The sequence below is a fragment of the Ceratotherium simum genome, chromosome 26 (assembly GCF_057802395.1).
Source record: "Ceratotherium simum simum isolate JZ-2026a chromosome 26, ASM5780239v1, whole genome shotgun sequence".
Classification (NCBI taxonomy): domain Eukaryota; kingdom Metazoa; phylum Chordata; class Mammalia; order Perissodactyla; family Rhinocerotidae; genus Ceratotherium; species Ceratotherium simum.
The window spans coordinates 2,807,158-2,821,268 of NC_141925.1; the positions used below are offsets into that span (position 1 = coordinate 2,807,158).

The 14,111-nt window shown below is 60.8% G+C and overlaps 1 protein-coding gene across 1 annotated transcript; it reads left to right on the forward strand.

Moving 5' to 3' along the window:
• Positions 1-464: 464 nt before the first annotated feature.
• GREP1 (glycine rich extracellular protein 1) lies at positions 465-13,168 on the forward strand. Its single transcript, XM_087417799.1, has 37 exons — positions 465-556; positions 780-812; positions 1,807-1,836; positions 2,347-2,382; positions 2,846-2,905; positions 3,208-3,240; positions 3,355-3,408; positions 3,696-3,755; positions 4,365-4,397; positions 4,479-4,625; positions 5,002-5,202; positions 5,493-5,525; positions 5,879-5,938; positions 6,042-6,074; positions 6,162-6,440; positions 6,524-6,556; positions 6,940-6,975; positions 7,416-7,445; positions 7,522-7,554; positions 7,647-7,682; positions 7,895-7,954; positions 8,243-8,272; positions 8,371-8,403; positions 9,310-9,363; positions 9,525-9,560; positions 9,918-9,950; positions 10,057-10,092; positions 10,764-10,808; positions 11,094-11,135; positions 11,254-11,286; positions 11,692-11,754; positions 11,834-11,863; positions 11,947-12,006; positions 12,162-12,275; positions 12,569-12,613; positions 12,717-12,770; positions 13,001-13,168. Exons 1-37 carry the CDS (start codon positions 490-492, stop codon positions 13,024-13,026), a joined length of 2,121 nt encoding a protein of 706 aa, XP_087273925.1. The 5' UTR covers positions 465-489; the 3' UTR covers positions 13,027-13,168.
• Positions 13,169-14,111: the final 943 nt, after the last annotated feature.

Consider the following 14,111-nt stretch of genomic DNA (forward strand, 5'->3'; position numbering starts at 1 on the left):
ACCATCCGCCCCTGTAACTCCCTAACACTCTGTGGCCTCTGCCCCCTTGGCTATCTAAAGGAGTAACACTGTAACTCATTCTGAGTCTCCCCTGCCAGCCACACCCACAGTTCTGGGCCTGGCTCCCCCCTCTCCCCAGCTGTGTTGGGGCTGGGCCTGGAGTGCCCGCCTGCCCCTTGCCAGCTGCTGGGGGAGCATCTGAGCCCTCCAGGCCTGGCGCCAGGCCCCAGTCCCTGACAGGAGTGGAGGAGCCTCGGGGGGCCAGGTGGGGCTTGTCTGTCCTGGCTGTCAGCGCCCATGATGGATGAGAGGTGGGGCAGGGAGGAGGCCAGGGGCTGGACTCCTGCACACAGGGAGTGGGGGCTGGCCCCCCGGGGTCTGCCAGCAGAGCCTCTGCTACTCACAGCTGGGGGGCTTGGGTGAAGGCCTCCACCCAGCAGGGGGTTTAAAGGCCCAAAGGCCGTGTGCTCTCCCACTCTGCCCGGCACCATGGGCGCCCAGGCCTTCCCCACCACCCTTTTCCTGCTCTGCCTGACTTCTGAAAGCCTGCAAGGCGGTAAGGCCGGGCAGAGGGCTAGAGGGTCTGAACAGCTGAGGTTGGGGCTGGGGGTCTAGGGACAGCATTGGGTCAGATACTGGGGCTGTGGAGGCGGGGTGTCAGGTGTGTGAAGTCTGGGCTGGGCAGGGTTTTGGGGTGCTGGGGGAGAGATGCCTGGGTCCTGCCCCCTCTCCATCTTTGGGGTCATTGCCCCTGAGTCAGTGCCCTCCTTGCTCCCCAGGGCTACCTCCATTGTCTCCTGGCCTGGGGAAAGGTAAGTGGACCCTCCTGGCACTGGGGTCAAGGAAGAGGGCCTGGTGTCTCCCCCCAGGGGTCTGGGAGTTCTCTGGGGGAGAGCACCAGATGTTCCTCAGCTCTGGGATCCACAAGTGGGGCCTAGGAGAGCACAAGGTCCCTCCTTGTCCATGGTCAGTTCAAGTGTGGGGAGCACGGACACCTGCCACCATTGGAATGGAGTTGGGATAGGGAGGAATCTCAGCTCTGGGCATGAGAACATCAAGCACAGAGGAGGAGCCTGGACCTGGGTCTTCAAGGGGGGCAGGTTGTGACAGGAAAGGGAAAGGACATCCCTGGGAGCAAGACAGGGCAAAGGCCTGGAGGTGGGATGGGAGGGGAGGGGACAAGGCGAGCTGGAGCAAGGCCCAGGGCTGGGGCAAGTGGAGGCTGGGTGTCACAGAAGGGTCTTCACTCCAGGGACCTGGGCTCCTAAGGGTGGGAAAAGGGGCTCCCTCCTGAGACCTGATGCATCTGAGCTGCAGGACAGAAAGACTTGGGGGGTAGGGGACGAGGAGGATGAGATTTCCAGGAAGGGAGGGGTCCAAAGACCCTCTGAGGTAAGAATGGAGGAGAGAGGTGCACATGTCCCTGAGGATGTGCCCTAGGGGTATGGCCCAGACACCTCCCTCCACGCCTAGCGACCCTTCAGCCTCTGCTCTCCCTGCTCTGTTCTGCTCACCTGACTCTGTCCTTGCCCCTCCTGTGACCAGAGGGGAAACTGAGGCCCAGTGGGGGCCTCTGCAGAACGGGCCGGGGAGCATCCAGATTCAGCCCTCTTTGCCCTCTCCTAAGTCACCCCCCTTCTCCCCAACCCCACAGGCTTAGGGACCCTGAATGGCTACAGATCAGGTAAAGCTGGCTGAGAGGGTGGGCAAGGTGGGGGCAGCTCTGTGTCCTCCAAATGAGGGTGGGGCACCCCAGCTCCTGGCCCCTCTTGCCCCCCTAGACTCAACCTCTCATTTTGCCCCCAGGCTACGGCCTCCCCAGTGGCCTAGGAGCAGGTAAGGGATGGGCAAATGGGATTTGGGGGTTGGGGGCAGCCATCTCAGAAATAGGCGGGGACAGCACTGATGCCCCCCAGGCAGAGAAGCCCCCCTGTGGCCCCTTCTGGCAGGCCTCTTCGTTTCCCTCCTGCACACACTCCCCTCCCCCCAGGAATCCATCAAGACTGTTCTGGTGTCATCTCACTTTTGTACCTTGCCCTGGGCACCCCAGATTCTTTCCTGTCCCTGCTTGTTCCTCTGTTAGCACACTAAGCCCAGCCCCCAGGCAGGCAAGCCTGGCTCGCTGTGTGACCCTGGACCAGCTGGGAGCAGGCTGGGGGTGGGGGTCCTGGGGAGACCCTGAGGGAGAGGATTCTGGGTTCCTCATCTGCTACCTGGGTCTCCCCCAGGCTTCCAAGGGGGTGTTAAACTTCAGAAGGCAGGCGAGCCGTGCCCTGCGCAGTTCTCTGTCTCTCTCTCTGTCTCTCCGTCTTTTTCTCACACCCCTCACCTCCATCTATCCCCCAGGACTTGGGAACGGGAATGCGCTGGGAGCCCAGCCCGGTGAGAGCGGTGGGGTCTGGGAGTTGGTCCTCTCCCTGCCTCCCTCCCAGGCCTCGGGGGTGGGGTGGGAGGGCAGGATTGGTGAATGATCTGGGGAGGGGCAGATGGGGAGCCTTCAGGTTTGCTGTTTCTGGCTGGGTCCTGCACCCCCACCCCAGCTGGGACCCCAAACCTCTGTAGTTCATCCCTCCCTCTCCCCACAAGCCCTCCAGCTCATTATGGCTGTGGAACAGGTAGAGATGGGCCTGAGGTGGGGGGGAGCTGGGGCCGGGAGTCTAAGGGCACCCCTGAAATGGGGTGAGACCGTCCCTTGATCCCCATCTCCTTCTCAGGCACTGGAGGGGATGTGAAAGCCCACAATCCAGGCGAGCCCCCCAGCCTACCTGTCTCTCCCCATCTCTTATGCCCGGCCCCCCCATTACTCCCTTACTCCTCTCTGACCCTGCCTGCCCTGTCTCCCCAGGGTTTGGGAACGGGAACCAGCTGGGAGCAGGCGCCTTCCCAGGTGCTGCAGCCCAGCCAGGTGAGGTGGGGAAGAGGGATGGGTATGGACATGGGGGGATACGGCCTGGTCAGCATTGGGAGGGTCTTCTCCCAGAGTCCCCCAGGACAGAGCTGGTGACTCCACTGGAGGTGGAGGGAGGGGCCATAAGGGTTCCTGATGTCTGATTTGGGAAAGGGAGAACAGGACACCCCTGCTTCACCCCCACCTCAGCTGGGACCCCAAGCACCCCCGGCCTCACCCCTCACCTCAGCATGGCTATGGAGCCCCAGGAAGAGGCTGGGTCCCTGGGGTCCCCTCATCTCTCACATGTCTCTCCCCAGCCTTTGGAGGAGGTGTGAAACTTCAGAAGCTGGGTGAGACTCCGCTCTACACCCGACCCTCTGTCCACCAGCCATCACTGTCTGTCTGCTCCCATTGAAGCCCCAGCCCCCTCCTCCTCATTCTGTCCTCTGGCTCTGTCTCCCCAGGATATGGCACCGGGCTGGGAGCTGGGGCCTTCCCAGGGCTGGGAGCCCAGCCAGGTGAGGACACCTGGGGCACCGCCCTGGGGTTCAGGGAGGGAGAAGGGAGGGGGCAGAGCTGGAATCAGGGAACCAGTAGGGGAGAGACTTGGGTTCTGGGGGGAGGGCAGGGGGCTCAGCCTCTTGGTCTCTCCTCAGGCCTAGGAGGGGGCATGAAACCTCCAAATGGGTGGAGAGCCCTGTCCTGCCCCCGTCTTGTCACTCCCCCCCCATTTCCATCCCAGCCCCCTCTGCGTGCCCGAACCTGCCCACCTCATTGCTTACAGCCCCTACTTCTGTGTCCCCAGGATTTGGGATCAGAAATGGTTTAGGAGTCAGCGCTTTTCCGGGGGCAGGAGCCCTGCCAGGTGAGGGCGGCTGGGGCCGGGGCTGCAGGGAGGGGCAGGCAAGTGGGGTTCAGGGTCCTGGGCTGCAGGGAGGGGCAGGCAAGGGGGGTTCAGGGTCCTGACAGCATTCTTAGTGGAGGGGCTGGTTGGGGTCAGTGTCAACTTCTCTCTGTCTCTCCGTAAGCCTGGGAGGCAGCGTGAAATCCCTGAAGCCAGGTGAGGAGAGAGCCCCGCCCTATCACCCTGTCCCCAGCTCGGCACTGTGTCACCCCTCCAGGGACTGCTCCCTTCATTGGGCTGCTGCCCCTCCTATGGCTTGAGTTGTGGTCTTGGGGAGGGTCTCCCAGACTTTCAGGCCTTTCTCGGGACATGCTCCCTGAGAAGAACTGGTGGTGGGGGGCACAAAGGTCCTGGGCTGAGGAAGCACAGGAGGTGTGAGCCCACCTGGCAGCTGGGACCGCACACTGGCCCACCTCCAGCCTCCGCCCGCCCTCTCTCCACAGGCCCTGTGGCTCAGAATGGTGGCCAGGGACCACGTAGGGGAGGGGGCTGAGAGCTGGGGGCATATGCTTGGGTTTGGGGATTCAAGGGGTTCCAAGCTCCATCACCTGGTCCCTGTCTCTTTCTCAGGAATTGGAGAGGGCGTGAAACTCCAAAAGCCAGGTGAGCCCTACCCTGTCCCTCTGTCCCTGTCCCCCGCCCCCCACTTCTGATCCCTCTTACTCCCTCCTGCTGTCTCCCCAGGATTTGACAACGGGAATGTGGTGGGAACCAGGGCCTTCCCAGGAGTTGGAGCCCAGCCAGGTGAGGGCACCAGGCCAAGCTGGGTTCTAGAAAGGAGAGGAGGAGCTAGGGGAGGGCAGAAAATTGATCTCTGTGGGGAGGATGGGGGCAAGGAGGGGTCTGCATGTGGTCCAGTCACACGCCTGGTCTTTCTCCAGGCTTGGGAGGGGGTTTGGAACCTCAGACACCAGGCTAGCCAGAGACCCTGCCCTCCTGTCCCCCATGTTGACTCTGTCCCCACCCACCCCTGTCCTTGTCCCCCCCCAAACCATCTCCTCACACTGCTTTCTCTCTTCAGGATATGCATTGGCAATGGCCTGGGGGCCCACCCAGGGGGTTGCTAGCATGGGGGTGCTCGGAGGGGGAAGTCAGGGTGGTGCCCCCCCCCCCCCGCCCCTTACCTGAGTGCCTGCCCCAAGGAGGGGGCTGGAGCCCTGGGGGGTTTATCCCAGGCAGTGGGACACACCCTTGGGGTTTTAAGCAGAGCGTGCAAGACCTTGTTTATACGTGAGAAACTCTTGGCTCCAGGACTCAGTGGGAGTCGGAGAATGTGAGGAAGAGCATTTCCAGGGCTGGGCTCGCCAGCGGCCAGTGTGGGGGCCGGGAGAAGTGGCGGCATTGAAGGCCGCCAGGGAGTCTCAGAGCCAGAAGGCAGAGGGCAGCTGTGAGGGGGCTCCTGCCACAGGTCCACCAATCACCTCCCCTACTCCTTTTGTGAATCTGTGCAGGCTGAATGGAGGGATGTGAGGGGAGGGCCAGGATCCAGGGGGCAGGGTGTGGGAGGCTGGGGGCCACTCTTGCTTCAGCACCCCCAACTTTCCTGTGTCACCCTCCACGTAGGTCTCGCAGCTCTAAATGGCTTTGGACCAGGTAGACAGCAGATGGGGGTGGAAGCTGGGAGCAGGGGCTGAGTTTCTGGGGAGAGGCCCAGAGATGAGGGGCTTCTGGGTCCTCACTTGCTCATCTCTTCCCCAGGCTTTGGAGGGGGCGTGAAACCCCAGAAGCCAGGTGAGCCTCCCCGTGCCTGTCTCTCTCCGCCTCCCCAAAACCCTGAGCTCCCCTCCCCCCATTCACACCCCCACCTCGGTGTGTCCCCCCAGGTTTCGGGAATGGCAATGGGCTGGGAGCCCAGCCAGGTGAGACTGGTGGGGTCCGGGGTGGGGGTCCACGTCTGGGTGTCCTCTCCCACCTCCCTCCAGGTCTTCCAGGGGCAGGATTGGTGAGTGGTTAAGAGAGTCTGGAAGAAAGTGTCCAGGACCCCTGGTTCAGGCTTGGCTCTGAAGTGGGGACCATAGGCCGGCCCTTCACCCCCACCTTAGCCAGGGTCCCAAACCCCCTGCTTGTCCCTCCCTCCCCCACAGGCCCCCCAGCTCAGAATGGCTACCCAGCAGGCCTCCCAGCTCAGAATGGCTACGGAGCAGGTACTGGGAGTTGAGAGAAGCTGGAGTCAGGATGCTGGGGTCTGGGGGTGGCTCTGAGATGGGGGGCTCCTTGGTCCCTCACCTGTTCCCCATTTGCCTTCAGGCTTTGGAGGAGGTGTGAAAACTCAGAAGCCAGGTGAGCCTCACCCTGCCTGTATCTCTGTCTCTCCCAAAGTTTGCTACCCCCTCCCCCTCTCACCTCCACCTTGATCTGTCCCCCCAGGATTTGGAAACGGGAATGGGCTGGGAGCCCAGACAGGTGAGACTGACGGGGTCTGGGGGGGTCTGCGTCTGGGCATCCTCTCCCTCCTCCCTCCAGGCCTTGGAGAGGCGGGATTGGTGAATAATTGTGGGGGTGCTGGGAGAAAGCCTCTAGGATTCCAGCTTTCTGGCTTAGTCCAAGAGAGGGGACCTTCACTTCCACCTCAGCCGGACCCCAAATCCCTCCAGCTCACCCTTCCTCTCCCTACAGGCCAGGTAGCCCAGAACGGATATGGAGCAGGTAAGAGCAGAGTGAGAGGACCCTGGGGAGGCCTGGAGATGGGGGCTCCTGAGTCCCTCACCTGCTCCCTGTCCCTCTACCAGGCTTTGGAGGGGGCATGAAACCCCAGAAGCCAGGTGAGTCCTGCCCCAGTCTTGTCTCTCTCCATGTCCCTCTGAAGCCAGAACACCCCCTACTCACACCTCCCATCACTCCCCAGGATCCGGGAAAGGGCTGGGAGGGGGGCCTTTTCTGGGGCAGAAGAGCAGCATCCTTAGTGGGAGAGGGGAGGGCGAGGAGCGGGGACAGGGGCCCAGGAGGGCAGGGGGCTGTGTGCCGAGCAGGGAGATGGAGGAGTTGGCCTGTGGCCTGGGAGGGGGCATGAACCATTAGAAGCCAGTTGAGGGAGAGACGCTATTGCACCCCCAGCCTTGTCTCTGAGGCCCCCCGACTCTGTCCTGCCTCCTCCTGAACCCCTGCAGACACTGACCCTCAGCCCGCCCCTGTTTCTCCTCCCCAGGATACGGTAATGGAAATGGACTGGGAGCCCGGCCAGGTGAGGGCAGCTGGACCCGGGGCCTGAGGGGTTGGGAGGAAGGAGAGAAGCAAGAGCTGGGGGCACAGAAGACCAGGAGGACAAGAGGATGGAGGGTTGGGGCCTGGGGGTCGGGAGAGGCCTGGCAGAGGCAATGTCAGCCTCTCGGCCTCCCTAGGCCTGGGAGGGGGGCAGGAAACCCCAGCAGCCAGGTGAGAGGTGAGCCATCCTGTCCCTTGTCCCCCTCAGGCTTCTTTTTCTGCCCCCGCCTCCCGCAGACCTAAGTGCATTGCGCTGGGCCTGTGTGGGACTCTGAGCAGAGGGGACTACCTGCTTCATGAATGTTCCAGGGCACCAAGGACCATGGGGAGAGGAATGGGAGCCAGACCAAGGGACCTCAGTGCTGGCCTCACCCCCTCAGCCCCATGGCCAGCTTTATTATGCCCCCCTTATCCCCAGAGGCCCTGCGGCTCAAAATGGCTATGGACCAGGTAGGGGTGGGCTGGAGTTCTGGGGAGGCCCAGAGATGGGGCCTGGTCCCTCACCTGCTCCCTGTCCCTCTACCAGGCTTTGGAGGCGGCGTGAAACCCCGGAAGCCAGGTGAGCCTCCCCCTGCCTGTCTCTCTCCGCCTCCCCAAAACCCTGAGCTCCCCTCCCCCCGTTCACACCCCCACCTCGGTGTGTCCCCCCAGGTTTCGGGAATGGCAATGGGCTGGGAGCCCAGCCAGGTGAGACTGGTGGGGTCTGCGGTGGGGGTCCGCGTCTGGGTGTCCTCTCCCACCTCCCTCCAGGCCTTCCAGGGGCAGGATTGGTGAATAGTTATGAGGGGCTGGGGGACCCCTGGTTCAGGCTTGGCTCTGAAGTGGGGACTACAGGCCTGCCCCTCACCCCCACCTTAGCCAGGCTCCCAAACCCCCTGCACGTCCCTCCCTCCCTGCAGGCCCCCCAGCTCAGAATGGCTACCCCGCAGGCCCCCCAGCTCAGAATGGCTACCTCGCAGGCTTCCCAGCTCAGAATGGCTACAGAGCAGGTACTGGGGGGTTGGGAGAGCTGGGGACTAGGAGAGGAGGAGAGAGGAAGGGTGCTGGGGAGGAGGTGGTCCTCATCCAGACCGTATTCTGAGATGCCTCTCTGGGTTCCTGCCAGACTTGGAGAGGGCAGAGTTGGCAATGAAGGCAGGTGGCATGGGCAGAGGAGGCCCTAGGCTTTCTGGTTCCTAAACTGGGAGAAAAAAGCCGCCCAGACCCCAGCCTCCTGCACCTCAGCCTCTCCCTCTCGGTCCCCACAGGCCCTCGGGTTCCTATCAGTTACGCACCAGGTATGGTAGTGGACGCTGGGGGCCAGACGCCAGGGCTCTGGGGGAGAGGCCCAGTGGGTGGGTCACGGGTGCCTCACCTGCTCCCATCTCTTCTCTAGGCATTGGTGAGGGCGTGAAACCGCAAAAGCCAGGTAATCTCTTTCTCTCTTCCACTCGTGATACTGAGATTTATAATAAGAGATATATATTCAGTCTTCCTCCTGTTCCTGGCACAGAGCTAGGTCCTAAAAGCTGTGGAATTTCGTAAGTAAGGAGGGTGCTAAAGGTGTCTTTTGTTGTGTTAATGAGGTGACTTTTGGACTTCCCCTGGGTCGCCTAAGGCTGGGGGCTTGGGGCTGGTGATTAGAGGGTGGGAACTTGCAGTCCCACCCCTGACCTCAGGGAGGGGGTGGGGCTGGGGAGTGAGGTCAATTACTGATGGCCAAGGAGTGAACCAGTCATGCCTGTGTAATGAAGCCTCCATTAAAACCCAAAAGGACTGGGTTTGGAGAGCTTCCCTTCGAGTCCGTGAACAGTGAACATATAGGGATGTGGGGACAGCATGGAGGATCTGCACCCCTCCACCATACATTGCTCTGTGCATCTTTCCCATCTGGCTGATCCCGAGTTATATCCTTTTATAATAAACCGGTAATCTAGTAAGTAAACTGTTTTCCTGAGTTCTGTGAGCCGCTCCAGCAAATTAATCGAACCCAAGGAGGAGGTCATGGGAACCTCCGATTTATAGCTGGTCGGTCAGAAGCACAGGTGACAACCTGGACTGGCGATTGGCATCTGAAATGGGTGAGGAGGGGAACAGTCTTGTGGGACTGAGCCCTTAACCTGTGGGATATAACGCCATCTCCAGGTTAAATAGTGTCAGAATTGAGTTAAATTATAGGACACCCAGGTGGGGTCTGAGAATTGCCTGGTGGTGTTGGAAACCCCCAGAATTGGAATTGGTGTCAAGATTAGACCCCCCTACTTCCCTCTACCCCCAGAAACTGTCTACTCCACCTACCCCGTTCCCCCTCGCGACCCCCACCCTCTCTCCCCAGTGTACAGCAATGGGCTGGGAGCTGGAGCCTTCCCAGGCGAAAGGGCCCAGCCAGGTGAGGGAGGCAGGGGTGGGCCCTGGGGTGCTGGGAGGTGGTCGAGAGGGGAGGAGGGCCACAGGGCCCCATGGGGCAAAGAGGGGTCCTGGGGAAGAGAAGGGGCAGGGTGGGGTCTGACCCACCCCAGCCCCTGCCCTCATGCCTGCTCTTCCTCCCAGGATCCCTGCTAGGGAGGGCACTGCAGCTCCCACCAGGTGAGGGCAGTGGGGGCCCCAGTAGGGGAGGGAGACGGCTCATTCTTTTTTTGTGTGTGTGTGAGGAAGATCAGCCCTGTGCTAACATCTGCCAGTCCTCCTCTTTTTTTGTTGAGGAAAACTGGCCCTGGGCTAACATCCGTGCCCATCTTCCTCCATTTTATATGGGACACCGCCACAGCACGGCTTGCCAAACGGTGTGTCGGTGCGCGCCCCGGATCCGAACCGGCGAACCCCAAGCCACTGCAGCAGAGCAGGCGCACCTTAACCGCTTGCACCACCTGGCCGGCCCCAGAGAGGGCTCATTCTTAGGGCCAGGGCTGGTAGGGTCTGAAGCGGCCTCTGTCTCTCCTGCAGGTCTGGGAGGGGGTGTGAAACCTCAGAAGCCAGGTGAGTGAGAGATCCCTCCATATCTGTCCTGCACCTCCTCCTGCCTCTCCTTCCAGAACCCCCCTCCCCTAAATACTGCCTCTCACATCCCTGCTTTCCTCTCCAGGATATGGCAATGGAAACGGGCTGGGGGCCCAGCCAGGTGAGGCCTCCAGGGCTAGAAGGGGAATGATGAGGAGGGAGGTAGGGGGGATGGTGGGCAAACAGCAGGAACCACATCAGGTGGCTGGGTCACCTCGTCCCCAGAGCAGGTCGTGGCCCCTGGGAGCTGGACTTTTTCTGACCTGGCCAACCTCCTCCTTTGGAAGCTGTGTCTGCCCTAGAATTGGCTGATGAATTGGCCAAGCCGAGTCCAGGAGGGCAGACTGGGGTGGGCGCTGGCCTGGGCTCAGTGCTCTCTCCCTCCCAATCCAGGTCCCTGCAATGAGAGGGGCCCTCCTCTGCTTCTCCCTAGGGCTCCCACTCCAGGGGGCCCTTCTGATAAAGGGGGTGGCTGGGGCCCAAAATCCCAGCCCCCTCCCCCAGTGCAGAATGGCAACTTCCCAGGTCAGTGTGGAGGGGGACAACTGGGGGGACCTGGTCCCAGGAGGGGCTGGGCCAGGTCGGGCTGCTCAGAAGCCTCTGTACCCGTTCTCCAGTTGAGACTGAGGCTTGTCACAGTGAGCCAGCTGCGGAAAAGCTGAACTCTGGTCCTGAGACCACGTGTGGCCCCCAATATGGCAGCTCCCCCCAGCCCCTGCCCCCAGGGCAGGCTGCCCCATTCCTGACCCACCCTGCTCTGAGCTCACTCCTGTCCCCTGGCTTTCTTCCTAGCACCGACTCCAGCCATCCAGTGGGGACTGAAACCTCAGAAAGCAGGTGTGAGTCTGTCTGCTCCCCGTCCCCATGCTAGATCAGGTCAATCCTCCATCACTCTTGTTCCCCACCTGCCTCGGCTGTTTGGGCACCTTAAGGCCAGGAAGTCCCTCGCCGAGCCTACCCTCAGTCTCTCTTGCTGCTTTCTAAGCTCATTTCTTCTGGTTCTGTTCTTTGTGGATAGGGAGAATCCGTTCTTCCTCCTCAGAGTCCCTAAGGTCCATACTTGGCCCCCAAGGAATGAGGGAAAATCTGGGTCCTCCCCTCTGATCTCCATTCTCTTCACAGGGTACCAGCCTCTGAATGGCTATGGACCAGGAGCAGAACTGGGTGAGTCTAGGGTCTTCTCCCCACCCCTCCTTTCCCCTCCACCAGCTCAGGATGAGGGGAGCACAGACTGCAGCTATCTCTGACCCCCCATCTCTGACCCCTGTTTCCTCTCCTCTAGGCTTTGGTGGTGGCCTCAAGCCCCAGAAAGTCGGTGAGCCCCCCGTGGCGCCCACGTTGGGCACGAGCTAGTGTCTCCCTCACGGCGAGCCCTCCTTGGTGCTATCTCTCGCTGTGTCCATCTGTCTCTTTCCTTATTCACCCAGCACATATTCACTATGCACTGGGCCATAATGGTGGCCAGAACCGGGTGCAATCCTGTCTCAGGCGAGGGTGTAGTGACAGACTGAGGCCGGGTGGAAAGGAAGGCTGCCCAGAGGGAGGTCAGGGAGGCTTCTGGAAGTTGGGATCCAGAGGTTGCACAGGGTTAGCTGGCTGAGGGTGGGGGAACTTGTGGGGTCCTCTCCAGGTTACATCTGAGTCAGTCTGTCTCTCCATGAGGGGTCCCGCTGGTCCCCCAGTGCTGCCCCCCAGCCCCTCTCCAACCTTTCTCCTGCAGGTTTTGGCTACAGGAATGGTGGTCTGGGAGCTGGGGTCTTCCCCGAGGCCCGCCCACAGCCAGGTGCCTGGAGGGTGTGGGGAGTGTGGGGGACCCCGGCTCAGGGGCTGCTCCTGCGCTGACCTTCTTTGTTCTCCTCCAGGGTTCCCTGGGGCCAATGGCTTTAGGAATGGTGAGTCAGACCCGGGGGACAGTGCAGGGGTGAGGAGAAGGGACGTCCAGGGGCTGGGCAGGAATCGCTTGGATCTCTTGCAGGGTATGGGGAGGAAACGCTTGTGGACCCCAGAGCTGCAGCTCCAGCCCCTGAAGGAAACAGTAAGAAATGAGTGTTTGGGGAGCAGAGTGAACCCCAGCAAGGGCCGTGGGGGCCAGGCTGAGTGGGCGGGGGCTCTGAGGTCCCGGGAGGACTGGGGCGTCCTAGACGTCCAGGACCAGTGGGCGGGGTGCCCATGTCAGCTCTCTTCCTGCAGGTCAGGCCGGGTCCCTGAGGGGCTCTCCCTGGCCCTCCCTCCAGCCCTGGGGGGCCGCCTTGAAGCCTGGATATGGGGCTGGAGGTGCATATCCTGGGGTCAGGAGCCAGCCAGGTAATGGGGTGTGTGGAAGAGTGCTGTGGGGGGTCAGGGGTGGCTTTGGGGAGCTAAGTCCTGGGCCCAGGCCCACCCCACAGCCCTGCAGAGATGGAGGGCAGCACTGGTAGCGGAGGGAGTGGGAGGGGCACAGGAGGGAATAAGCAGGAATGAGTGGGGGTGGAGGAGGGGCAGGCGGAGCAGGGGACGTGAGCATGATCCTGGACACTGGACCAAGATGGGGAGGTGACAGAGCTGAAGCGAGGGCCACTGGGGACTCAGTGCTCCCACCTTCTGTCCCTCCCCACAAGGGCCCTACGGGCAGCTGAGACCAGAGCTGGGCTTCAGGCCTTTGGGTGAGTGGGGGTCTGCCAGGGCCTGGAATGAAGTTGGGGTGGGCAAGGGGACTCCGAAGTCCTCTGGTGACCGGGTGCCCTAGCTTGTCTGTGTGTGCCTTAGGGGGCCCCGAGGTGAAAAGAGACAGCAGTGGCCTGCTGAGAAATGGCTACGGAGGTGAGAGGGAGCACACTGGCCCTGTCCCCCACTTGCCACATGCCACCATTGTCACCCTTCCAGGCTGTACTGGGCCCCCAGCCCTTGGGAGGGATAGCAGGCTCTCAGGCTGCCTGTAGGTGTCTGCTGAGTGACTGACCTCAGAGACCAGAGGAGGCAGAGGGCTCAGATCCCCCGGGAGGTGAGGAGGGGGCCAGACCTCACCAGAGCCCTGTTCTCCCTCTTCCCAGGCCGCTGCCCTCTTGGGAAATGCTGAGCACTGGAGCCCATCCACTGCCCATCCTGAGCACCTCTGGGCAGAGCCTTGTGGGCCAGGCAAGGATGGCCAGACCCTCGGGCTCGGCCTCTGGCCTGAGGTCTCCTGCGGGCTGAAGTATTAATAAAGGCAGTGCGCTTCCCTCTTTGCGTCTGTGTGCCATGGGGGTGGGGATCGGCTGGCTGGGGTGGGGGGCCTGGGCCTGCAGCCTCCACCCAGCACCTCGTTCCATTCATTCATTCAGTACACATCGGTGTGGCTGTGTGCCAGGGCTGTGCTCTGATGGGAGAGATGTGAGAACAGAACACACTCAGGCCTGCCCTTGGGGAGGGGGTGTCATTTGGTCACAATCTAGTGGGGGAACCACATCCATTTAGGGGACCTGTGCATTATTTGTATTTTAATTTATAATCAATTTATTCAAGTCATTAAACTAAAAATCTAATTTTCCTGAAGCCTTTACACTTGCCTTCTAGACATCACTGTACTGATTAATCTTATAATTTGGATATAAAACTTTCCCATTCTTTGATTAATGCTCAATTAGATTAGAAATTTGACAGATCGACTTCCCCCTAAATATTTAGCATGCCTTACGAGCCTGATGAACTCAGTTCCCTTAGACACTTCAAATGATTGCACACATAATCTACTTGATCTCTTGACGGAGCGAGGGGCGCAGATCCTAAGCACTTACGGGGCTCCTGGAAATGAATAAACCAGACATTTAATATCTCACATTACTGAGTGCGTTCAAACATCGTAAGAAGCCAGTTACTAATCCAGTATCGAGATCAGTGCTACTGGATCACCACTTTCTCATCCCATGATTGCAATTTACTCACCCAGAAATACGGAAGCAAACTGCTCTCCTAGATTAGGTCGAGAATGGAGGTTGCACACTTGGGGATTGACCTGCTATTCTGAGCTTTGACCCAGAGCCTGGCCAGTCCCAGAACCAGTCCCTCTGAGCCTCTGTGTTCTGAGCTGTGCCCTTCCAAGGCCCACTCCTCTTCTTGCAGCCTGGTTAAGTTTTAACTGAAGAACAGAGTCGATGGGATTTGGCACCCCATAAGGAGCTCAGC

What these genes read in the sequence shown, in the direction of transcription:
- GREP1 (XM_087417799.1), top strand. Translation starts at nt 490, where the DNA reads ATGGGCGCCCAGGCCTTCCCCACCACCCTTTTCCTGCTCTGCCTGACT. An exon ending in AGGCGAAAGGGCCCAGCCAG is followed by an intron (nt 9,364 to 9,524) that starts GTGAGGGAGGCA and finishes TCTTCCTCCCAG; the next exon opens with GATCCCTGCTAGGGAGGGCA. An exon ending in TCCAGCCCCTGAAGGAAACA is followed by an intron (nt 12,007 to 12,161) that starts GTAAGAAATGAG and finishes CTCTTCCTGCAG; the next exon opens with GTCAGGCCGGGTCCCTGAGG.